This window comes from Misgurnus anguillicaudatus, chromosome 16 (genome assembly GCF_027580225.2).
Source record: "Misgurnus anguillicaudatus chromosome 16, ASM2758022v2, whole genome shotgun sequence".
NCBI lineage: Eukaryota > Metazoa > Chordata > Actinopteri > Cypriniformes > Cobitidae > Misgurnus > Misgurnus anguillicaudatus.
The window spans coordinates 5,537,330-5,564,132 of record NC_073352.2 but is presented as its reverse complement, the minus strand read 5'-3'; the positions used below and the strand labels follow the sequence as shown (position 1 = coordinate 5,564,132).

The 26,803-nt window shown below is 35.9% G+C and overlaps 1 protein-coding gene across 2 annotated transcripts in view; it reads left to right on the top strand.

The window, feature by feature from the left end:
• Positions 1-26,803, top strand: part of ergic1 (endoplasmic reticulum-golgi intermediate compartment 1) — a 34,552-nt gene extending 7,749 nt beyond the window's left edge. For both annotated transcript variants that reach the window (XM_073854055.1, XM_073854054.1), the window contains 9 exons: positions 9,464-9,525; positions 11,718-11,790; positions 12,144-12,238; positions 19,027-19,151; positions 21,163-21,267; positions 21,355-21,415; positions 23,220-23,324; positions 24,904-25,022; positions 25,103-26,803. In XM_073854055.1, coding sequence (XP_073710156.1) covers positions 9,464-9,525; positions 11,718-11,790; positions 12,144-12,238; positions 19,027-19,151; positions 21,163-21,267; positions 21,355-21,415; positions 23,220-23,324; positions 24,904-25,022; positions 25,103-25,210 — 853 coding nt within the window. In that variant the 3' untranslated portion in view covers positions 25,211-26,803. The remainder of the gene's footprint in view (positions 1-9,463; positions 9,526-11,717; positions 11,791-12,143; positions 12,239-19,026; positions 19,152-21,162; positions 21,268-21,354; positions 21,416-23,219; positions 23,325-24,903; positions 25,023-25,102) is intronic.

Sequence of the window (26,803 nt, the reverse complement as noted above, 5' to 3'; positions counted from 1 at the left end):
ATGCTGATGAACATTTTTTAAAATCTCATTTTAGTCCATTCCCAGAAGCTGAACTATATTGCATAACAAGGCCTAATTTTGGGTTGCTAAAGTGCCAACACAGCACTCTGTTCCTCTTTTCCTTGTAGTTGATTTGTGAACTAATCTGGTTCCCAAATGAAAGTGAAAAATAGCAGGGGGTCTGGAAGAAAAAAGCATGTTTTGTACATGGCCTGTAATTTCCTCTTAAAAACAAACACTGAGTTAGACTTGAAGTATAGTGCAGTTCATCCAAGCACAGACTCATAAACATCCTGCAGTTTAACACACAATCATGACACTAATTTTATTAGACAGCGAGCTTTCCAACAGTGAGGCTGTTTAGTGTGTCTGCATTCTCTGCATTCACTTGTTTTTAAAGCTATTTTTATTTCTGGACCAAAAATTATAAAAATCACCGCAAATGTAATTTGTATACAGTTGGAGTTATTTGATTATAACTTTTTTTTAATAACTTTTTTTGTTCGTACAGCTGTTGTTTAAAAGCTTTCTCAGACTCTTGCAGTTGTCCTGTACATGTGGTCGAATCTCGTGGTCGTGCTTTCGTGTCTGTTGACGTCTTGACCTAGAAGGGTCTGGTTTGTTTGTTGCTGTTGTAAAGCAGGAAATAGGTCTATCTGACAGATCTACACGGTGTACATTTAAATAGTTTTGGGGATGCGTAAATGTTCAGTCTCTTTCGCAGCATTCTTTTTACCTAAAGGGAGGGGTTCTAGTGGACCAATCACAGCTCTTGTGGCCCGCGTAGAACAGACGCACAGTCTACGCATGGCCTATGGCAGTGTTTCTCAACACGGGGGGCCCTCAGCAGATTTCCAAGGGGGTCTCAGGATGACTTAAAAATGATTAAATATTGGACAAAACAAGCATTAAAATAAGCTAAAACAAGCTAAAAAGTCTAGATTTTTCTTATTTTTTGGCCATTTTAGTAGCAAAGTCTAGTGATTCCAAGCTCTAGTTAATTATATTTGGAAAAAAATTAGGTTGGGAACCACACTGGCCTGTGGCATTAAACCTATGCATGACTAGGGCTGCGCAAAAATATCGATACATACTATCATGATACATTTTTCCACGACTTTGTATCGATATTTCAATCTCTACTATCGATTTTTTTTTAAAATCTAATCCCTCTGTGTGCATCAAACGACCTCCTCCGCAACTGCTGTAGTTGTCCTGGAGCTTTCAAAGCCGATGTGTGGACACACTTTGGCTTTAAGAAAAAAAGCATCTAAATTTTTTTACATTTTTGAAAAAAGAAAAAGTATTGCAATGTATCGCAGCTCCCATCGTATTGTACCGTATCGCGACACATTGGATCGCGACACATGTATTGTGATATCGTAAGGCCCTTGCCAATACCCAGCCCTGTAGATGACTATACACTTTAGCTAAATTAAAATGTTTCATCATCTTTTATAAACATGCCTTAGACAAGACATTACTGATGTGTATCTTGAGACAAATCAATGGCACTGGCATATTGTTAGTTATTTAGTGCAAGTTATTTTCAGCTGAGACAGCCCAAGCATGTGTCTTGGGCCGTTTCTCAATACCAAGTACGCCAAGTTCAGACTTGCATCCTTCTTAGTTCAGACTTGCAAGCTCAGACGGGAGGACGCGAGTCCGGTTATATTCCAAATGGAACAGCAGAGTACTTGAGGTCGTCATTCAGTCTAACCAATACGTGCAGTCCTGGCTAGTCCTAGCTAGTTTTAAGCTTCATTGCTGTTGATGCGAAATGCATTCTGGGAAACTTGGCACAAGTCACCTACTGATGCATCATCATTAAAATGGGCAGATCAACAACACGTCCAGGGATGTTATGTGAATTTGGCTTGATACGAACTTGCAATTGGAACAGTATTTGGGCCGCGACTGATGACGTTACACAAGTACAAACAAGAATGCATATTAAGAAACAGCCTTGGTCTAGGACTAGCCTTAAGCATTGTCTTTGAAACCGGGGGTTACCCAGCAAGCAATTTTGGCTTAAACAAGGCAAAATTTGGGCTGTCAGTGAAAGTCTAAAAACCATAGCCCAAGAATATAAGATGTGAATACGTTTAGAACGTGTAAAAGAAATGATAGCAAACACCTATTGACTTTGCTTACTTGAGTCAGAATATAGTAATTCTCCAAGTTATTTTGGCAAAAACGCCAGGTAACCAAACTAAAGGTTATTTAAGTGGGTTACTCATAGGCAGACTATATTTTTCTATATTTAGCTGCCATTTCACTTTCTCTGTTTTTGCCTTCTGGGTATTGTATTGTAAATTAAGACGTCAAGGAAAGCTTATGCCCTTAGCTAAAAGAAGTGTCATGAGATCAAGTAATTTTGGGTAGTCATTAGCTACTTTTGTATTATTTCTCTTGCATTCAAACAAAAAGTATTTAAAGCTAATCATAGACATACTTAGCTTAGCGGATCACGCATTAAGGCCTAGGAATGCTTCTTTCTTTCACGTACACGAAGGTAATTGCGTGTGACGCAAATTGTATTATTTGAATAGTACTGTGCTCTCCCCCACTTTACTTTGGCTGTGCATTCGACTGTGCGTAAAAACCGGGTGCCTCATAAGCCTTGAAAAGTGAAGCCTCTGGCTCTTTGATCGCCCCCGGGTGGCTGGCTGCAGTACAAGTCATAACCCCGCCAAACTAATGGGACTCTGCTCTAAATTAAAAAAATATTTACACTTCCAATAAAAGTTTCCAAAAGGTGGTTTTGGTACTTTCAGGTAGTTGTTTTCACGCGGATATATGTTCAAGTGTTCATTATTGTGGTAATTTTCATTTTAGCTAGTATTTTGATGCTATAGAAATGGGGCGTGTCGTTATGAGTGGCTTGGTTGAATTGGTCGAGCGAGCGTTTAGGCAGAAGTTTGATAACGTGGCTCCGCCTCTGGCTCCACGGACGATTCCTTCTGCGCATGCCTTGGCTCCAAACTGACGTTTTTACGTAACATGGCGGCGACAGTGGTCGGACATTTTTGGCTTCAATTCATTACAATGGTGGGAGGCGACGTCGCGTCGTCCATCTTTTTTTACAGTCTATGGTAAAAACACAAAATATTCTGTGTCTTTTAGCAGTATGTCTCACAAGTCTACATAGTATTTAAATTATAGGTGTGTTCACAAACTGTGTTAATTTGATTACAAAAACGCTCGTGCGATTGCCCAGTTCAAACCATCTGAACGACAGAGATATCTCGTCAATTAAGAGAAAACGCTTCCCCGCCAATGACGAGATTTTCCGTCTTTCCGCAATACCGCTATTATCTACCAGGGGGCGCACTTCCGCAACTTATACAACGCGGAAGTAGCGCCTCACGTGAAAGAACTCCGTGTATGTTTTAAAGATCACTCTGCATCTGATCTCTATCAAAAGTCCTTTGCAAAAATTGAATTATCTCAGCTTTTTGCTCAAAATTGGGTGTTTTTGAAGAAACCTACCCATGTTTGAGAGGTGATTACAAGAGAACTAATGAAGGTAGGATGAAACGTTTTTTTTGTTCTTTCATCTGATATATTGTTTGTTTATATTTTTAAAGAAGAACGTTTTCTGGAAGGCATTAAACTTTTGTGAAAATCATGAAAAATGCTGGCGCTGGCTGGCAACTTTTTTTTTTAAAACGCTGGCGGGAAAAGAGTTAAATTAAAATACTTTTTGCGTACAGTGGAGGAATTCCTGCGTCTGTTTTGAGTTTTTTAAACTTTTAATGAGCTCTTCTCGAGTTCTTGGCTGATTAAAATCTGCACCTTTATGCAGATAAGCGTGTTTAGCCCAACTTCATCATAAAAGCTGACTCGTCATTGTGACTTTTTTCATTATGCCTTTAGGTTTGGTTTTCGAGTAAATCCAGACGTACTGTATTAATAGTTGCTTAACATTTATATTTATATTCACACTTCTTAATGTTTGAATGATATCAAAGGCAAATCAAAGCCATCTATGTACAAAAACAACTTGAGCTTTTCTCGGTATAGTTTCTCTTGACTTTTCTCAGCCATTTGTGTAATGCTCTTAAACCAACTGGTGCTAAGGTGATTTTACGTCATTTTATTAGTGATTATCAGTTCCTGTCAAGCTCACACAGATGTTCAACACATGTAGCTTATTACATCAACTATAAAAATCTTACATTACTGAATGACAACCAAATGGTTAAAGCTTTCATATTTCAGCACATCTGTTGTTTCAAATACTTTTCAGGGCTATCATGTATTTTACAAAGTATTTAACCGTCAGTGAGAGTATCATTTAGTGTTGTCAGGGCTTCCAGTACATTGTGTCCTTCCCTGAGTTTCCCCACAATGGAGTTATACCTTCCACATCCTGTGAGCTCCTCTGTCAGTACATGGTGAACTATATGTTATGGGTGGAGGAGAAACACCACAGGACGTTTAATATACCAGGAAGTCAGACCCTCTGTCACCCCCCCTCCCTCATACTACGTCAGCTGATGTCATCTCACTGCATGAAATGTTCACAGATGTGAGTGTTTTAGGAGCGCAGATGCCATGAAGGGTTGGACCAGAGCGCTGATGTAGCCGTGAAGGAAACTTTCAAAACCGAAAAAGGGCAAGTTTACAAGTGTGATGTGGATAGTTTGGCTTTGGAGCTACACAGTGCGAGAGCTCCTTAAAAAGCCAGCGACTGGATTTATTCCTAAAGAGGGTCTGTTACTCATGTGCTTGGAGTTTGTTGCTTGGCATCTGCTTAATTTAAGCAAGTCGTTGTTGTTTTTCAGTCATCTTTCATGTGAATAAGCACCCAGTTTACCAGTTGACATGACAGTTTGCCATCAAATGTCCCAACCATATGAACCATATGGTCCCTACACTGTATTAAACAACTATTAGTATATAATCTGATTGCTTCGTACATTAAATTTTTTTGTAGGACTAGCCTGGTTTCACACAAAGTTTAAAATTTTACAAATTTTTTGAAAAAGCGCTGTGCTTCCATTGGAAACGATTGAAAATGTGACGGCCACGGGCGTAAACGCCTTGGTGTGAACCCCCCCTTAGAAATTAAACGGCTTTATCTACAGTAGATAACAACTTTAAATTCTAAGCAACTGGTAATCAAAAATTATTTTCAAATAATTCAAAGGACCGGAGTCAATTATTCCTCTTATACCACGGTTACCACAAACATTGCTCTGGTTCCTACCTATTTTTAAGACATTTGAAAAGTTAGGTGTGCACTGTAAAAAATAAATTGTTGGCTCAATGAATTATTTTTTAGTAACTAGTTCCACAGAAATTTTACGTTCACTCAATTTCTGACTCCAAAGTGTTACCTGGATTGATGTTTTTTAGTTGGCCCAAACTTGACTCAAATATAAAAAAGTATGTTTGCTCAACTAGCTTTATAGTTCATTCAACTAAAATGTTTTAATCAGTTGAATCTTTAAAAATTTACAGCAAAGACTCTGTCAATTAAAATTTAAGTATTTACTCAATGTTGTATGTGTTATTTCAATTAATATTTATTATTTGGGAATTTTTAAGAAACTTTTTTAAATTATTTATCAAATAATTTATGCTGGTGTTGTTAACAAATAATTAACTTCAGTCACATAAAAACAAAAGCTTTATTCACTTATCATACAGACTGAACATACAGAATTAAGTCTTCTCTAAATAGAGAGCATAAAACAGTCCAAAAGGCACTCCAAAGTCCGTCAGAACATCTGCAGGGCCATTTAGGAGACTTTCTTCAGCCCTCTGGTCTGCCTCTTCCACATCATCACCGCTCTGGTTTAATAAACAGAGGAATATAAACACACACACATACATAAATAACATGTTTAATATAATAAAGCTTGACGGTGAAAGATTTTATACCCTAAAATTGCCAAATTTCCCTCAGACATCACACGTAATTGAATTAAACACTATTGGGCGTTTTTCTCGGACAGGACTTATCACTGACTAAAATACTGACATCTCTTAACATATGAGTGCTATTGTTTTGTCTCAAAATGCACGCCAGTATTGTATTTTATAAGGTTTGTTTGTAGAAATGTCCCAATTATAATTAAGACGGAGTCCTAAACCCTGTCTTAACTAAAATATCTCCACTTTAACTCGGACACATAACATAACACACACTTTAACTCGGACACATAACATAACACACCTTTATATAACTGATATGTTTACAAAAACGTCGAGTATTTGCGTCTTTGCCAATTAATATAGTCTAAAATTAACAATTTATTTACAAACACTTACCTGACGTGAACTTGAGGAAACGGCTGATGACTTGTGCCGTTGTGGGAAACAGTGAGTGATGCAGCTGTTACATGCGGAATGATCTCAAATGAAATGACCTGTAATTCAGATCCTTCCGAGTTAAGTTAAGACATTTTAAATTAAAAACTCACGCACATACTGTACATACACACGCGCGCGCGAGCGGGTCGCGCGCACGTGCGCGCGCACACGGGTACACACACGGGTACATTTAGAAGTTTGATTTAAGATTGTTATGATATTGGGACTATTTCTCCACCCGCTCCTTCAGCTCTGAAGTTCAAATTCGCATGCAGTCCGGTTATAACAAATGTAAAAGATATGAAACATCACTCAACAGCGATATCAATTAAGTGCAATCCTAAAATATGATTTAAAACAACCCTTTCATTGTTGAATATGAGAAATTAAAATGAATTAAATCACGTTTAAACGCCACAGAGATACCAGAGCCAGCAGTCGATTTCTGATGCGCTTGCCGAGGCGAGGCTGCGCTGGGCGGGGTGTGAGCGCTTAAGTGTCTGTAATTTTCTGGAGCTCCTCTACGTCCGAAAGTGTCCGAGCACATTTTTAAATAGACGCTATCCTTATTAACAGACCGCATATTTAAACTTAAAGCACATACATTCACGCCTGAACAACTCTTACAATTACATTTTGTGACCAAATAACAGTAATATTATGAGCATTTTGTTGTCAGAAAACATAGCTGTCATAAGTCCACATATTTATCTGATTTGTCTTAATTAGTTCAGTCAACACTAGCCATTCTGAATGTTGACTGGATTTGAAAATAACCATTCATTTAATATTTTAAACACAGATTTATCTAGACTTAAAATAATATGTCTTCTCAACTAGCTCAAACAAAAAAATTGGTTTAACTTATATATTTTTGCCCGTCCAACATTTCATTAGTTGGATTTTTTACAGTGTGCGGTTATCGAAAAATAATGCATGCCCGTGGAACATTTCTCAACCAATCAGAATACAGCATTGAACAGACCCGTGGTATAATCAGCAATAAGTTCAAAAGGTTCAAGTTATATTTCCTGTGACATTTAACCCAATAGCTCAATTTTAAATCATTATTATAAGCGTAATGCTGTGAATCTGGGTAAGGTTAAGGAGATCAACACTGATTTTTTTCTACCCAGTCTCACAGGGTTATGTACCTATGGTCGCGTAATTTTTTCGTTCTTTTTCATGAAACTGTTACGAATTTCCACGTTTTTTGTGATCATAGCACGAATTTCGGTTTATGTCATTTTCACGTATTGGTTTATCAACTGCTATGATGTCACTTTAAGTATTGGTTTATACTTTTTTCTGATTTTTTTTTTTTTTTAAATATTGTCGCCTGGCATTAGGGTTAGAGTTGGGTTTGGGTAAGGATGTAATTTTAAAAATATTTAAAAAAATTTAAAATATAAAAAAAATATCAGAAAAATGTATAAAACCAATACTTAAAGTGACATTCTAATGCAAACACCAAATCTAACCCTAAACCGAAGCAAAAATGGTAAATAGGACAAAACAGTTAAGTAACCAATACGTGAAATGAAATTCGTGATACGATCACAAAAGAAGAATAAAAAATTATGTGACTATAGGTACGTAATTTCGTTTGACTGGGCTGAATTTTTTTATGTATTTACTCAACGATGTTTTTTTTGTTTTTTTTTGTTTTTTTTAACTGAAAAGGTTACAGGTTGCAGTAATTTTAAGATTAGTACATTTTCACACCACATTAACAAAAATCCAAACAAATATTACACATCTAGTGAAATTATAACTTTCATGCTCATCACATTAACTAAATGAAAAGCCAGATGCATATTAATTAGTTTCTCCTGTATATTTATGTTGTTTTAAGGATATTTAGATCTTTTATGTGAATTCAATTCAAGTTTATTTCTTTAGCGTTTTTCACAATTCTGCATCGCTGCAAAGCAGCATTACAGTAAATACAAATTATTGAAGATAATAAAGACAAGGGACATTTTTTTTTTAATTACAAAACATGTTTGTTTGCCGTGTAACCCACAAGTCTTTCAGATGAAAAAACTTTTAAACATGATTGTTTGAGAGTCATTTAACTCTTTACCTGCCATTGACGAGTTAAATCGTCAATTATATTTGCGCAAATGGGTTAAGGAAAACGCTTCCCTGCCAATGAAGAGTTTTTACGGCAGTCCATATTTTCGCTATTATTCCCTAGGTGCCGCTCTTACCCAACTCATAAAACACTGAAGCATCCACTGATCCAAAAACAGTAAAAACTCTGTAGGTTTTGATCATCGCTCTAAATCTGATCTCTAACAAAAGTCCTTTACAAAAATGCAATTATCTCAGCATTTTGCTAAAACCTACCCATATTCTAGAGGTGATAAAAAATGAAGATGGGATGAAAGTTTTTTTATAATTATTTTTGAAAGCAGAGGGTCTGTTCTTTCATTTGATATATTGTATGTTTATATATTTAAAGGTGCTGTGTGTAGATTTTAGCAGCATCTAGCAGTGAGATTGCAAATTGCAACCAACGACTCAGTCCACAGATCACCCCTTCCTTTCGAAACACATAGAGAAGCTACGGTAGCCGCCACAGGGCAAGCATGTTGTCGTCTGAGACATTGTAGTTACGAAACACGCTCTGTAGAGCAGTTTGTTAATTTGGGCTACTGTAGAAACATGGTGATCCAAAATGGCGACTTCCATGTAAGGGGACCCACGGTGTGTTGCAACTTATTCTAAGTTAATAAAAACAATACATTTCAGGTTTTTATACACCACTGAAAATATAGTTATGTATATTACATTGCATTTCTGTCAAGAGATCGTCTTAAAAGTTACACAGCGCACCTTTAAAGAAGAACATTTTTCTAGAAGCATTAAACTTTTGTGAAAATCATTTAAAACAATGCTGGCACTGGTTGGCAACTTTTTTTTTAAACGCTGGCGGGGAAAAAGTGTGTGTGTGTGTCTCAGACTGTTGCGTCTGGATTGATCTTTCATGAACTGCAACCATAGTTCACATTCCTCAGTTCTTCAGTAATTCCTGACACTACGCTGGGAACAGAATGTGCTTTCACAAGTCTTTTTCTCAGGAGAACACAATATTTACCTTTCCCCCTTTTTCCCTTCCTTCTTTTCTTTCCAGGTTCGATATCTACAGGAAAGTGCCCAAAGATCTCACCCAGCCAACCTATACGGGAGCTTTCAGTGAGTGCCACCGTTTGTTTCATTCACTTCAGTTAAACAATAAGCATCCTCATCTGTGGGAGGATTTTACAACCCCTTGTTTTTTTTTACTGTGACCGTTCTGCCATGTTTCCTCACACACAACATTCCTGCTTTGATCCACATTGATTATTCACTTCTGTGTGTGCTCAAAGCAATTCGCTGACTCAGTTTTAGCTTCCTGACTGTTGTTTTTTGGATGGCTCTTTGTTTTAGCTCATCATGTGACTGAAGTGTAGATGTTTGTAATGTGTTATGGGTGTTGCCGCTTGACTCACTGTGGCACGATACACAGCAACATATCATTCTTGTGCTTCTTGGTATTTTGGTCTAGAGTGAATTACATCACGTTTAGTCACGTTAACTAAAACCAACCATAAACACTGTGTGTTTTTCTTTCAAACTGGTTTGGTGGTTATGTTGTCATGTTTTTAAGGTAAATAGCTGTGGATTATAAAAGCTAAAAAACAAACTGTGACCAAGTAAATCAACTAAACTTAATTATTTTTTGCACTTTTTTCAGTGTCATTTATAAGTCTTACACATCGCTAAAGAGTCATTTTTTTGTAAACTTATGTCTTTAGTTTAGTCTTCACTTACTCTTACTCTTTTTTAAAAAGTTGGAAATTAATTGCTTTTAATAAAATATTAAAAATGTTTTTATGTTTTTATGTGTAAAACTGTACAAGTTATACAATAAACAGTATGAACTTTATAGATGAGTAATAAACAAGACTAGAGCCCGACCGATATATCGGCAGGCCGATATTAGGCATACTATCGGTATCGGCATTCATAATGGCCGATAAATGAATATTTTAAAAAACTGGACGAAACAGCCTTCAACCATGTTGTTATTTATCAGAACTTAACAGAATTTGTCCTATTTAAAGTTATATTTATGAACCAAGTCTTTTAAAACTGGTAACTTTTTGGGTGTTGTTGTTTTTGTGTTTTTGTGTTTTTGTTCAAAGGCCTTTACGTATGTATTTTTATACATTTTATTTATCAGAACTTTTATCAGAAGATATATTTTGATGTTCCTCTGTTCTTTTGTGACAATAAAAGAAAAAAATTCTTAAATAAACTACAAATAACTAATGTTAGGGAAATCTTTTAATGTTTTGCTGCGCGTTTCTGAAATAAAAAAGGGAAAAAATATCGGAATATCGGATTTTAAAACCAATAAACATTTGTATCGGTATCGGCCTTTAAAAATCCTTTATCGGTCGGGCTCTAAACAATACATTACAATTTTAACTGTTAATGAAATAAAATTCATAAAAATTACCTAGAAAGCGATATACAAGTGCCTGTAGTGCACACATAGTATGTGCTAGACCTCTACAAAGATAAAAGTATATTTTTGATTTAACCATCTGTTTGATTTATAGTTTTAAATAAAGAAAACAGCAATTAATTTAAAATCACAACAAGAATAACAAAGATGACACCATTCTTATATAACCTACATGGTTTTAAAGATTAGTTGTATAGTTAACAGAACTATAGCCAACTAAAAGGTACAAGACCCAATTATTTACTTTTGATTTATGTGTCATTGAAGTTGTTAAATAAACATTTCCAAGTATTTTCTACATTAAATGGAAGAACTGATTAAACCTGAACCCTAGGAGCTATGTGTCATAGCGACACGCCTTATTGTTTGTGTTCGAGCAAAACATTAACCTGTGTAAACCGGAAAAAAACCACAAGTCACACTATGACGTACCATGGGCGAGTGTCATGTGACCACAGAGTTCATAGAGAGACTGTCTCTATGTAAATATGCACTCGTTCCTAACTTCTTGACTCATTTGGTCACATGATGAAGAGCAGCGATTACGCCAGCCAGCCCAATAAAACCTCTGTGCGCTCATTTCCCTGTGTTATGTAATGGTCGTTTGACTTTAAAATCCACCTCACACTGTTAAATCATTTGCATAGTCAGATGTAAATGAAAGAAATGACATCATAGCTAAAAATAAAAATGCTTAATGTCGTAGTTTTTCCAAAAATATTCCTTTACTTGGTCAAACAAATAGGAGGGATATTGTGAAATAAAGCACACAAAATATTTGCTGCATAAGTCATGAAATGGGAGAAATGATCTCTGTGTTTTGGTGATAAATGTTTAAACCTCTCACTAATGTTTTCTTGACCTCTCTCCTCAGTTTCAATATGCTGCTGCGTCTTCATGCTGTTCCTGTTTCTCTCAGAACTTACGGGATATATAAGCACAGAAATGTACGTGTTAATGCTTTTCTTATATATTATCACTGAATGATGAGTACTATATGACTCATATTAAGCTGCATGTTTGATTTTCACATGCCTACACATTGAAACATACATGAAGAAGTGATGGGGCTAGAGAACTTAATGTTTCATCTACATTGTACAATGCATGACTTTCTGGCCTTATTACAATCCCACTGTTGTAACCTTGGTGACAAAGCTTCACACGAGATTGAGACATTACTACAGATGTCAGCATCTTTGAAAATGGGAAGTAAGGAAAAAAAATGCAAGTGAGCACAATTTTGGTGTTTTGATGTCAGATTTGGATCATTGGCAACTTCTTTCTTGTGTGTTTATAGAGTAAATGAACTGTATGTCGATGACCCTGATAAGGACAGTGGTGGGAAGATAGATGTGAGTTTAAACATCAGTTTGCCAAACTTACACTGTGATTGTGAGTATATACATATAAAAACTCTTTTTCTTTTCTATCCATGTGTCATTCACTGTTGACATGTTATAAGTGTAGCATGTTTTTAAGCGTTAACCTTCCCGTTAGCACAGAACAGCTCTTGACGTAGATTAAGAAAGGAAACAATGCCTCCCACACAGATCTACGACTTACCAGCACTGAAAGTCTCGGTTTAAGACATACATTGAGTGTCTTTTCTCAAAGACGGATTAGGAAATACTTTTGGACCAATCATACGTGATCTATACAACTTAACAGAAAATCACTTGGTCATGTGAGAGGATTTGAGATAAATGGTCTTTTTCGGTAATGATAAGCTCTCTCATGTTTGCTTAAATGATTCAATCACTTGAGTTTTAAAAGCCATGACTTTTTTCCAGCTATGAATTCATTAGTAATGAGAATAAGGACTGAGCTAATGTTCCAGAAAATCCAGATAATTTACTCACCACCATGTCATTCAAAATGGTGATGTCTTTTTTTTGTTCAGTGACTTCAGTCGAGAAGAAATTCAGTTTTTTGAGGAAAACATTCCAGGATTTTTCTCATTTTAATGGACTCCAACACTTAACAGTTTTAATGCAGTTTAAAATTGCAGTTTCAAAGGACTCTAAACAATCTCAAACGAGGCATAAGGATGTCATCTAGTGAAACAACAATTATAATTTTTGGCAAGAAATGAAAAAATATGCACTTTTAACCACAACTTCTTGTCGCCAGCTCGAACTCACGTAATATGTCATTACGTCAAGAGGTCACGGATTATGTATGCGAAACTCCGCCCCAGTGTTTACAAGTGTGGAGAAAGAGGATCGTTCCGACGTTGTTGTATGTGGAATGATACTAATTAATGTCTTTTATTGTTTATTGTTTAAAATGGTCCGCAAATGTGCGTTACAAATATGTAACACGTGACCTTTCCACGGCATTACGCAATTACGTGAGGTCGCGCTGGCGAGTTACACAGCCGGAGAAAGAAGAGAAGTTGTGGTTTAAAAGTGCATTTTTTTATTTACTTGTCAAAAATGACAATTTCTTTGCTAGATAAGACCCGTATGCCTCGTTTGGGATCGTTTAGAGTCCTTTGAAACTGCAGTTTTAAACTGTTAAGTATTGGGGTCCATTAAAATGAGAAAATCCTGGAATGTTTTCCTCAAAAAATATAATTTCTTCTCGACTGAACAAAGAAAGACATGAACATTTTGGATGACATGGTGGTGAGAATTATCTGGATTTTTTAAGAAAATTTACTAATCCTTTAAGTATTCACTGTGTCCTTTTTATATGCATTTTTGGCCATTGAGTTTCCTCAAGGTCGTGTAGACTAAAAGTTTTATATTTCACTCTGAATCATTAAAAAACTGAATCATTAAACTTTAAGGAACCAATAATGGGTCATGGTCATCTTATAACCCACGTGTCAGGTTGGGGCTGGTAAAGAAATTGTCACTTTATTGCGGGTCATTGGGATGGGTCATTGGAATATATATTTCATATTTTATTAGTTTCTTTTATAAGGTTAAATTACGTAGGCCTACGTAGCAATGCAACTTACGCAATGCAACTTGCGCAACGTAACTTGCACATCGCAACTTGCGCAATGCAACTTGCGCAAACCAACTTGCGCAACATAACTTGATGTCCAACGAAAGCCCAAGCAGCTCGCACTGCCAGCCACAACAAAAAAAGAACTAAAAGTGAAGATCAAAGACAAGGTGCGGGAGAAAATAAGGTCGGGAATTTGTAAATAGATAATACAGACACTGCTTTGTGAATGTTAAAAAAAATAAGGCTGTAACGATTAACCGTGCAAATGCGTGTTTTCTCAATGAATGAATTTGAATGAATTACGGTGAAATCCCGGCACATCCAAAAGCCAGGGGGCGCTCTCATGCAGTAACTCCCTTTGTGCCACAGAAGAAGTAGCATTACAAACGCTATTCCAGGAAATGTCTACAGGAATATTTATATTGCCGTTCTTTAAATTGTTTCAGGTATTTTCATGATAATAAAGAATATTTTGAAAGATTTTGTTTAGCAAGTGTTGCTTTTTAAATTTATTACATTATAAACGACTCCGACTCATAATGATTTTAGATTGATAAGGACTTCCTACTGATCACAGAGCATAGTACAAGCACAAGCTGTGCATGAAACAAAGAATCGCGGCCTTGCGATTCAGAATCGTTAATGGGACACGCGATTAATCGTTACAGCCCTAGTTAAAAATGTTTATCATTATCCTTAGTGACGGGAGAAACAAAGCTTTTCAAAGCTTTGAATCAATTGAACCAATTACTTCGGAAATTGATTCAGTTTTTTGAAGCGTTCGAAACACCATACACGCTGGCAACACCTGCTGGTCAAAAAAGTGTAAAAGCTAAGACATAACTAAAAGTGTATTCTGTGTTTTTATATTTATTTATGGCAAACAAATCATTAAATCGAACTCCCTTTGTAATTATGCACATTTTTGTCATTAAATCTGTCTATAAACAAAAAGTAGACAAAATGGTAGTGTTATTAGTCAGAAGGATGAATGTTTTATGAACTTCTGTAATAAAACTGACCCGAGTTCACCTACACTGGTCATTTGTGATCAACTCCCCCTAGTGGTGAATCATCGGATTTTCGAAATGTTATGACGTAATAAGGCATCGATTGCTAAAATCACGTGAATTTGGCCAGTTTGAAACAAGTTCCGAACCAATGATTCGAAACAAAAGATTCGTAAATGTTTCGAAGCCTCATGAACCGTGCTTCGAAATCGCTAATCGTCCTATCTCTATATTGAAATGACCGTGCTGGTTACTATGGTTCATAAGCGTATGTTGTTGCTAGTTTACAGGGCGATGTAATCTAATGGCTGTTTCCAAGCACTTTAGGCTGATATTTCATAAAAGCGGATCCCGACCCGCGCATCACTAATGTACATGTTAAGTCAATGCAAAGACAGAATAAACATCCTGGGATGATTTGCGCCAATTCTGGTGTTTGACGTTTGAGTTGAAAAATCTCTACTTTGGTAAATATTTGCACCGCATTAACCAATCAGGAGCTCGTCCTAGGAGTGACGCAATTACGACGTAGCGAGCTGAGGCAGAAATACAAAACAGGACAAAATTATCATTGCTGTATGTGGACACCCGGGGTTTATAGAAACTTTCTTGCTTGGAAGAAAGTGAATGAGGAGGTCGGACAATCTGATAAGTTGTAAAAAACGCTCTTTACTCAATTTGAGCTGTATACATACATACATATTGAAACTACAAGCTAGCTAAAGCTGGCAAATTGAGCGTATTCGAGTGAATAACGTGAATTTCATGAATAAATGAAGGGAGTAAACTCAAAATGTTCAAGCATCAAACTACGTGCGAATAGTGCAATTTATTGGCTTCATTCGCATCTGGTGTGAACGCACAGTTTCAGTTTGTTGTCTAGATTTAACATTTTAACATTATGATTACACTTAGCTACAGTGGCCTCTGTCATAAAAGAGGAAATGTATAAATTTCGTATTAGGTCAAGGGTGTGAAAAAAAATTATAATACATACTTTTTTGCTGTAGTATCTTCAGCTCTAACTGGGATTTTAGAAGTTCGAGTCCAACAATTAGTTAAACCAAGTTTAACCAGTGCGACCAAATTCAAAAATAAAGTTTGTTAGTAAAGTCAGTATAAGATTGTGAGATTGCTCACAGGAAGTATGTGGTCACATCTGAAGTCACTTTCTGGCAGATCCTCAAATGATTGCAGACATTTTTGCAACTGGGTGTTTCTCAAACATTACACCAACTGCGTTCAGAACAGCATCTTGGGTAGTTCTCAACGTTTGAGAAAGAGAAATGGAGGTCATGCCTATTATCAAAGATGTTTTTAGAAGATCACTGGTAAGCTTTCTGTTAACTTGTGTAATGAGTCATGAAGACCATCTTGCCCAATAATGACCTCATTTACTGCAATGCCTAACCAAACTCACAATTTTTATACTTTCTGACGGTAATGTCAGTGTTCATGCTCATCCATGCAAACATCTCCATCTTAGTGCATCTAGGGTCTTGCACATATGAGATTTTATTTGCTCATTTATCACCCCATCATCCTCTACCCGAGTAAAACTGTAGGTCTGCTAACTAGCACATTTGTACCTCAATAGGCCTCATGATTCAAGTTATGCATTGAAGGGTAAAGTTTGAGCAATAGTATATAAGTATAGAATTTACACCAGGGCTAGTCAACTGGTGGGCCAAATGCGGCCCACCAATCATCTTTATCCAGCCCACTGGTCATCTTTGTCTGATTTAAAATCAATGTGGTTACTTTAAAGCCACCTTTTTACCGTACACGGCAAAAAGATTGCCAATAAATGGGTAGGAGAGTCACAAAGGGTCTGCGTGAGGTGCCATCAATCTGCATAATTCTTGGATCGATTTGAGCTTTGGATGCATTAAAGGGGGCATTTCACAAGACTTGAAGATGTCAAATAAATCTTTGGCGTCCCCAGACTTTATACATAATTAATTTCCATGTAGTTTTCATTAGTTATATTAATTAATAAATAATTATACTCGTATAGAAGGTAATGTTACTGTGCGTTCACACCAGAAGCGAATAAAGTGAATAAATTGCGCGGTTCGCGTGTGGTTGGACGTTTGAACATTTGAGTTGACTTGCATCATTCGCGCGTGAAAATTCAAATGCAAATACATTCAGTTTGCCGGCTTTGGCTAGCTTAAAGGCTTAAAGGAATAGTCTAATCATTTTCAATATTAAAATATGTTATTACCTTAACTAAGAATTGTTGATACATCCCTCTATCATCTGTGTGCGTGCACGTAAGCGCTGGAGCGCGCTGCGACGCTTCGATAGCATTTAGCTTAGCCCCATTCATTCAATGCTACCATTTAGAGATAAAGTTAGAAGTGACCAAACACATCAACGTTTTTCCTATTTTAGACGAGTAGTTATACGAGCAAGTTTGGTGGTACAAATAAAACGTAGCGCTTTTCTAAGTGGATTTAAAAGAGGAACTATATTTTATGGCGTAATAGCACTTTTGTGAGTACTTCAACTCGCCTGAAAAGTCCGCTCCCCTTCTCACTCTCATAATGGGAGAGGGAGGGTGTTACTGCGCCGAGTCGAAGTACAGGCTTACACTGTCTAGGGTTTTTATTTCTGAGCTGTATAAATAAACTGTCGAGTAAATATGTAAGCAATAGGGTACGAAAGGCTGTGCCGTATCGTGAATAAGTAACGGCTGAAGGGCGTTGTTAGGCACAAAGCAGAGTGTCACGATACAGCACTTGCTTCAAGTACCTTACTGCTTTTATAAAATGGTTACCACACAATATTAAAGTAAAAAATAATTATTAGTGCTTTCATGAAGTTAAATCAATAAAAGCATTCATTCCGCTAGAAAAAATAGTCCCTGACCGTAAACAACTACAACATTTCAATATGTAATATGCATGAAAGCTCAAATAAAAACAACAAACCGATACGTGTGATTGCTAAGGGCGCAGTGATAAATACAACCGTTGGGTGAAGCGGCCATATCAGTGTTCAATTGTGAATAAAACACAGCTATTGACCAATCAGAATCAAGGATTGGTACTAACCATTTTATAAAACTGTCTACTGTTTACTATATTTGACGCAGATATGTATGAAAAATATTACTTATGGTGAGAGATGAAAATTGCCATTAATTGCAGACCCTTATGTCATTCTAAATCATTCTTACAACACAAGGGAAGACTTAACCATAATGCATTTAATATACAAATAATTATTAATACAATGTTGATTTCTCTGTGTTTTATGGTAAAAATGTGAATGACATGAGGGTGGATGTAAAGATTTGCATTTTTAGGTGAACTGCTTCTTTGATATTTGATCTTATTATTGCTGTCACTCAGTGTTGGGTGTAACTAGTTACTAATGAATAATATATAATACAATAGTGGATTTAACATCATGTAAACACTGCAAAAAATTATTTTCAAGAAAAAAATGTTCTTAGTATTTTTGTCTTCTTTTCAGTAAAAATACCTGAAAATTCTAAATTAAGATGCTTTTTCTTGATGAGCAAAATGAACCAAGAAAATAAGTCTAGTTTTTAGACCAAAATATCAAATGTATTGATGGGGTAAGCAAATGTTCAACTAAGAAAAATGTTCAAGATTTTTTTTTACCCCATTGGCAGATTTTTTTGCTTGTTTTATGCACAAAATCACTAAAATTTGATATTTTTGATCTAAAAACTAGATTTATTTTCTTGCTCATCAAGAAAAAGCATCTTAATTTAAGAATTTTTAGATATTTAGATACTGAAAACAAGACAAAAATACGAAGATTTTTTTTTTTAAATAAATTTTTTTTTTTTTTGCAGTGAAGTATACTTAAACTTAACAACTACTTTACTAAATATTAATAAGCAGTAATCAGGACCATACTGCGGTATAAGTAGTTAATAGTGAGATTTTGAGTGTGGCCAGAATAATTGATGTACTTTTATATGATTTTTTCGAGCTGTTTCAAGCCTATCTTTGTATCATTTACTCAATAATAATAATAAGTAATTAAATACTTTTTGGAGAGCGTAATTTATACAGTAATCTAATTACATGTTTGAAGATGTATTAGTAACTAGTAATTAATTACTTTTTATGAGTAACTAACCCAACCCTTCTGTCAATCTAATGTCAGTCTTTATGGCCTGGAATGTTCTCTGTAAACTTTTCTCTGTGTGTTGTTGGTTAACATGAACAGTGGTGGGTTTGGACATTCAAGATGAGATGGGACGTCATGAAGTGGGCCTCATAGAGAATTCAATGAAGGTGCCTCTCAACAACGGTTATGGCTGCCGCTTTGAGGGAGAATTCATTATTAATAAAGTAAGACATGCACATTTTAACTCTTTCCCCGCCAATGACGAGTTATTTCGTCAATCCCCAATACCCCTATTATCCACCAGATCCGCAACATATAAAACTTGGCAGTATCGCCCTAGGTAAGAGGTGGGCATTCCTGGTCCTGCAGGGCCATTGTCCTCGAAAGTTTAGCTCCAACCCTAAACAAACACACCTGAAAGTAATTTTCAAATCAAACTGAAGCCTTTGATTGGGATTTTCAGGTGTGTTTAATTAGGTTTGGAGCTAAACTTTGCAGGACAGTGGCCCTCCAGGACCAGGAATGCCCACCCCTGCCCTATGGCAAACAGCTGTATGTCCCTCTAAGTTTTGAGTATCGCTCTGAATCTGATCTCTATCAAAAGTCCTTTACAAAAATGGATTATCTCAGCTTTTGCTCAAAATTTGTTGTTTTTGAAGATACCTACCCATATTTGAGAGGTGATAAAAAAAGAACTGATGAAGGTAGGATGTAAAAAACATTTGTTTGAAAGCAGAGGGTCTGTTCTTTCATTTAGAAGAACATTTTCTGGGAGGCATTAAAACTTTTGTGAAAATCATGAAAAATGCTGGCGGGGAAAGAGCACTTTTTAAAAACTGCTATCCCGTTTTAACATTGGTGTTCATCTGAGTATCCCCGAGTATCTGAGTTGTGGGACTATATTTTTGTCCAACCAATGAAAGATAACAAAAACAGCTGTTTTGCCTGTCCTTATTTAACAAAGCACTTTTTAAAAGCTCATTCAGTACAGATGTTTCCTTAACTCTTTAAATGAAATCAACCCGAAAAGTTGACTGTATGACTCTGTTTGGTATTTTAAGCATGTCATCACACAAATATGAAGGGTTTTTTTTAGAAAATGTTAAGTTGAATTTTGATTTTGGTTGTTGGGTTTATTAAGGGGATAGTTCAATCAAAAAGAAAAATTATCTAATGATTTACTCACCCTCAATGTATACAACTATCTTTTTCAGAAAAGCACAATCAGAGTTATATTAGAAAATGTATTGGCTTTTCTAGTAAATGGAGCTTCTGATTTTGAAGTCCATCCATCCTTTACATAAGTAATCCACATGGCTCCAGGGGATTAATAAAGACTTTCTGAGGGCAATCGATGCGATTTTGTAAGAAAATATCAATCTTTAAAACTTTACAAACTAAAATGACTAGCTTCGGGTAACGACTGATTATAGAAAGCAAAACAAAATGCCATTCAGGAAATGGAAAACCAAATTTTTTCAGCACGCTACTACATGTCCTGAAAACACTGTCACGTGAAGGCGCGCCGCTCATTACCATAAGCAGTTATTTTAGTTAAAATATTGATTCATTTCTTACATAATAACATTGCTTGTCTGGAGCCGTGTGAATTTTTTGTGAAGGATGTATGGACTTTTTTGGGCTTTAAATCAGAAGCACCATTTACTATTATATAAAGCTTTGAACAGCCAACTTCTTAATATAATCCAATTGTGTTTGTCTGAAAAAGATAATCATATACATCAAGGATGGCTTCAGGGTGAGGAAATCATGGGGTCATTTTCATTTTTGGGAATACTATACCTTTAAAGGTGCAGTGTGTAATTTTTAGAAGGATCTCTTGGCAGAAATGCAAAATAATATACAAAACTATATTATCAGGGGTGTATAAATACCTTTCATAACGAACCGTTATGTTTTTATTACCTTAGAATGAGACGTTTTTATCTACATACAAAGAGGTCCCCTTACGTGGAAGTCGCCATTTTGTGCCGCCATTTTTCTACAGAAGCCCTTAACGGACAATTTTTTGTTGTCTCCGACGATGACATGTTTGTCCTGTGGCAGCTACCGTAACTTCTCTATGTGTTTCAAAAGCAAGGGGTGAGCAGTGGACTGAGCTGTTGGTTGCAATTCACAACCTCACCACTAGATGCTGCTAAAATTTACACACTGCACCTTTAAGTTGATTTTAATGTATTTTTTTACACATGTTAATTCACCCTGGTTTCATAGGTTCCAGGAAACTTTCATGTGTCGACACACAGCGCGACCGCTCAGCCTCAGAACCCTGATATGACCCACATCATTCACAAACTGTCTTTTGGGCAGAAGCTGGAGGTTAGTAGTCAATAATGCATAATGTTTAACAAGAAACATGATTAAATCACTGCAATATCACTGAGGCATGAATGTGATTTCTTACAGGTGCAACATGTTCAGGGTGCTTTCAATGCTTTGGGTGGAGCCAACAAACTTCAGTCCAATGGTATGTCTTAATGTTTAGTGTCGACCTTACACCTCATGTTAGTGAAAAAATCCAGAAAATGCACTGGAGACTTTTTTAGCCTCTTTGGTCTTTCCTAGAAAGTTTTAGTTGAACACTTAAAACATTTAATAAATAATTTGCTGTATCGTTTGTTAAAATGATTTATCTCGTGTATGAGCAACAAAGCTGATATAATCCTGACCTGTTACATCACTGCGGGTCACACTATGCGTGCGCGTCCGTTTGTCGACACGTGCAATTGCGAGACACCAACAACTCTCCAATCAAATAAGAACACAAGTCACACAGATTGTGTTACAAAACAGTCTGTTAATAGATGGGTAACAGGAGAAAGTACATACGTCACCTGACCCCATTAAACTCAGACTATATCTGTACCATACAATATCAACACCAGGGCTAGTCAACTGGCGGCCTGCGGGCTAAATGCGGCCCGCCAATCATCTTTATCCAGCCCGCCGGTCATTTTTGTCTGATTTTAAATCAGTGTGGTTACTTTTAAGTCGTCTTTTCACTGTTCACAACAAATGATTGCCAATTAACGGGAAGGAGAGTCACAAAGGGGCGAGTGCATAATTTTTGGATTTGATTTGAGCTTTGGATGCATTAAAGGGGACCATTTCGCAAGATTTTTTTAAGATGTGAAATAAATCTTTGGTGTCCCCAGAATATGTATGTGTAGTTTTAGCTCAAAACATCATATAGATGATTTATTATAGCATGATAAAATTGCAACTTTGTAGGTGTGAGCAAAAATGTGCTATACATAAAAACATAAGTTGATTATTTACACTTGCACTTTTATGTTCATCAACTATCAACATTTGGCTCTTTCAGTGTTAAAGGGAATAGTTTACTCATTTTCAATATTAAAATATGTTATTACCTTAACTAAGAATTGTTGATACATCCCTCTATCATCTGTGTGCGTGCAGGTAAGCGCTTCAATAGCATTTAGCTTAGCCCCATTCATTCAATGGTACCATTTAGAGATAAAGTTAAAAGTGACCAAACACACCAACGTTTTTCCTATTTAAGACGAGTAGTTATACGAGCAAGTTTGGTGGTACAAAATAAAACGTAGCGCTTTTCTAAGCGGATTTAAAAGATGAACTATATTTTATGGCGTAATAGCACTTTTGGGAGTACTTCGACTCGGCGCAGTAACACCCTCCCTCTCCCATTATAGTGAGAAGGGGAGCGGACTTTTCGGGCGAGTCGAAGTACTCCCAAAAGTGCTATTACGCCATAAAATATAGTTCCTCTTTTAAATCCGCTTAGAAAAGCGCTACGTTTTATTTTGTACCACCAAACTTGCTCGTATAACTACTCGTCTTAAATAGGAAAAACGTTGATGTGTTTGGTCACTTCTAACTTTATCTCTAAATGGTACCATTGAATGAATGGGGCTAAGCTAAATGCTATCGAAGCGTCGCAGCGCGCTCCAGCGCTTACGTGCACACACACAGATGATAGAGGGATGTATCAACAATTCTTAGTTAAGGTAATAACATATTTTAATATTGAAAATGAGTAGACTATTCCTTTAAACTGCAATTGTTTTGAAAATATTAAAAATGAAAATATAACTTTTCAGTAATTAAAAGACAAAATACTGGATTTATTTTTCGTTTTTTTTTATATATATATATATGACACATAATACAAGCATATAACTAATAAATATTAATTTATATAGCATCATATTTAGTAGTTGAAGACCCATGATCTACACTCAGCATTTATTAAAACATTTAATCTGAGTACATGTCTCCTTTGGCAGGTTTGGCATCCCATGATTACATTCTCAAGATCGTCCCCACGGTTTACGAGGAGCTGGGGGGAAATCAGAGATTTTCTTACCAGTACACAGTGGCGAATAAGGAATCTGACACGTGATCTCCAGTGTTACTCTAAATATGAGTCTGTTCTGAACTAGCTCTTTAAAATCAACCTGCGGTCTCCATAGACACAGGAGGGAATTATGGGTCTTTTTATTAAGCACCATCGAGCATTTATCACCTCTGAAAACAGCATTTACAGTGACAGCTGGAGGCATTAGTGTGTACGTGACCGGGCTCGTGTTTGACGTGGAGTCAGGTTGTTCCTATGCACAGGTGTAAACGCACAGGGATATTATGATCTGGTTACCAGAAAATTAGTCATCGTGTTCTCACCTTCATGTTCCAGATCTGTTGTTTTCTTTTGTGTTATACTGCAATGTTTACATAAATAAATAATTACAGCATACAGCCTGTTATGTCACGTGTTTACTTAAAACTATTGATGCATTAAACTGTTCACAGTAAAATTACATAATGATCCAGGAAAGTAAAACAATTTGTCTGGTAGTGCTGTCGCTTTATTCAGAACACTGAAAATGAAAGGTGGCGCATTGCATTGTGGGATACAGTATTTGGGTGATTCTCACGAAAACTTGGTTTTAAAAATGTTAAGCATGAAAATGTAAAAATTGCTTACATTTATTTTTTTTCCCACCAGACATTGAAAAACAAAGTCTGGAGTAAATGGGAACATTCATTTAAAAACGTTTACTTATCATTTAACACTTTTTGTAACATAATTTTAAAAATTTGTCCTAAAAAATCTTATTACCGCAACAGTCAGAAAACATCAACACTGACATATTTTCAAAATGACATGACAAACCTGAAAGAACATAATTTGGAGATTCTGCACATGCATTTAAAAATAAAAGTATTATGCTTCTATTAATTAAATTAACATTTAATAAGCATCTGTTGCGGTAATGATAATCAAAATGTCGTGTAAGCATTCTGACAAGACAATATTTCAAATTAACTGTAAAAAAAATGATCTTACCTGGTAGCCATCTTGAAGTAACTGGTCCATGTGGTTGGTCACTCAAAATCAAACTTTATTAAAATTCTGTATGTGTGCTTAAACTGTTCTCAAAAAGTGTTGCGGAGGATGAGAACATCAGGCATGGACACATCATTTTCCTAATTTTTCTTCATTAATATTATACATGAATATTCAGTAAATATTTTTTCTGTCATCTAAAGTAGTCTAGCAAAACATCCATTTATTTATTTTTTTAATATTTTTGTGTTAATTTTATTAAATTACAACATAACGCATGTTCAAACACAGCCGGACACATTGCGGTAATGAGAATTTCAGCAGAAAATGAGATAAAATGTACAATTATAAATTCTTATGTTGAAATCACACATTGTGCAAGGTAGAACACAGTATTGTGTTAATTCTGATGCTTTTTAATGTTACTATATTACACATTTTAAAGCTAAAATCATTAGTGCCGTGGTGTTTCAATGGTTTCGTGAGAATCACCCATTTACTCATGTCTGCTCAATGTATAGTAAACATTTTAAAATATTGTGTGTATGTCAGTGTAATATCAAATCACGTTTGGCATTTAAATCAACTTCTTAGATGTTGTTATTTGGATGTTTACTAGGAATATGTGGCATACAGCCATACAGGACGCATTATACCTGCGATCTGGTTTCGCTATGACCTCAGTCCAATAACAGTAAAGTACACCGAGAGGAGACAGCCGTTATACCGCTTCATTACCACAGTAAGTCTCTCTCTCTCTTTCTCTCTCTCTCTTTCTCTGTAAGGATTTGCTTTGACACCATTCTTTCTATTTATGGATAGATATGCGCTATTATCGGCGGCACGTTTACAGTAGCGGGCATCATTGACTCCTGCATATTCACAGCCTCGGAAGCCTGGAAGAAAATTCAGATCGGGAAAATGTCATGAGTCTTACTGAAGATCTGCCAGCCAAACCTCTGCATCCCATCAGTTTTCCAACATTTGGAATTTCTCAAAAATCGTATTAAATGGACTATTTCCTACACTAAATTATAAGGATTTGCTGAACTCTAGGAGGGGATTTCTCTATCTGGCGGCCACATTCAGTGTTTTATAGGATTTATGTGGAAAGAACTTGATTTCCACTCATATGAAGGACTCCAGGGTTTTCTCGTTCAAACAGAGAGTTTTAAAGGAATACTTTAAGTGTTATATGTGGAAAATGATGTCACTTTAGATCTATCATATTGAAATGGTTTACATGAATTTTACTTTAAGATTTCCAACCGGTTCCTCTGGCCTTTGTACAACAGTCAAGTCATGAATTACATTATATATTTGATTGTATATGTGCCTTTATAGGAACCAAGGTTTATTAAGTTTTTCTTTATCTATTGAAAACTGGACTCCAGGTCAATCCCAAAGCTAAAGATATCAATTTTTGCATAATAAAGTTTAAATCTGTTTTTAACTATTATGAATTATTTTTTGGGTTTTTTATGACAGGTGCGTATGTTTTTTTTTCCTTCTCATTACCACAATGCAAAATACGCCATAGGTTAAATAGTAAAGTTTTTGGGGAAATAGTGGTTTGAGTTTTGTCATGTTCTCTGTCAGCGTGGGTTTACTCCGGGTACTTCAGTTTCCTCCCACAGTCCAAAAACATGCAGATTTGGCGAATTGAAAATGTCAAATTGGCATTCCCTCAACATGTGTGTAGATGAACTTTTGTGGATCAACTGGTTCTCATCATGAATATAACCATAGATCCTGGAATGCCGTTAAGAATAAAATAAAGTTTTAAAGTACAATTTTACTATGTTTTTACTGTAATACAGTACAAACTACTGTATTTCAGTAAATTATAAAATCTGATATGATCACTGTTGAGAATAATAAACATCACAAAAAAGCCTATATTACGTCAATCTATTGGGGAATTTGGGAGAAAAAATTTTGCTTATTTGTTGTAGAAATTTGTTTAAGTACGCTTCATTTTCTTTAGGCAAAATATTTTTTTTTTGTTTTGGAGTAAATGTGACCAGGACAGGTTTTCATGGGATTCACCCATTGATTTTTAAAGCAATGCATGATGGACTTTTTTGAGAAGTGTTGATGTAGTATACGCTGGGTTTTGTTTTTACATTCTTTACAGTAATGCCTGCATCATCCTAGATGTATATTTAAGTTTCTTCTGTAGTTTTATGTAAAGCTTTCAACTGAGGGGAAATTTCAAATACTTTCCTGTTTAAACAATCTTGAATGAAGGCTTTTTATAGGCTACCTTACTGATGATTTAATTTCCTCTGTCTATATATGTTTATTGGTTAAACTTTTATTTTGAAAAGTGTGCTGGGAAATGTCTCATTATCTTCCTGTCAAGTGTTCATTTCTCATCATTGTTTGAGTATTTTGTGAAACCTGTTATACTGGATTGAGTGTTTAAAGTTTCATATGTAGTATGTGCCGTATTGATGCCTATAGCACACTTAACATGGCAACAAGTGTATTTACACTACAGTGACAACAGAAAACCACAAC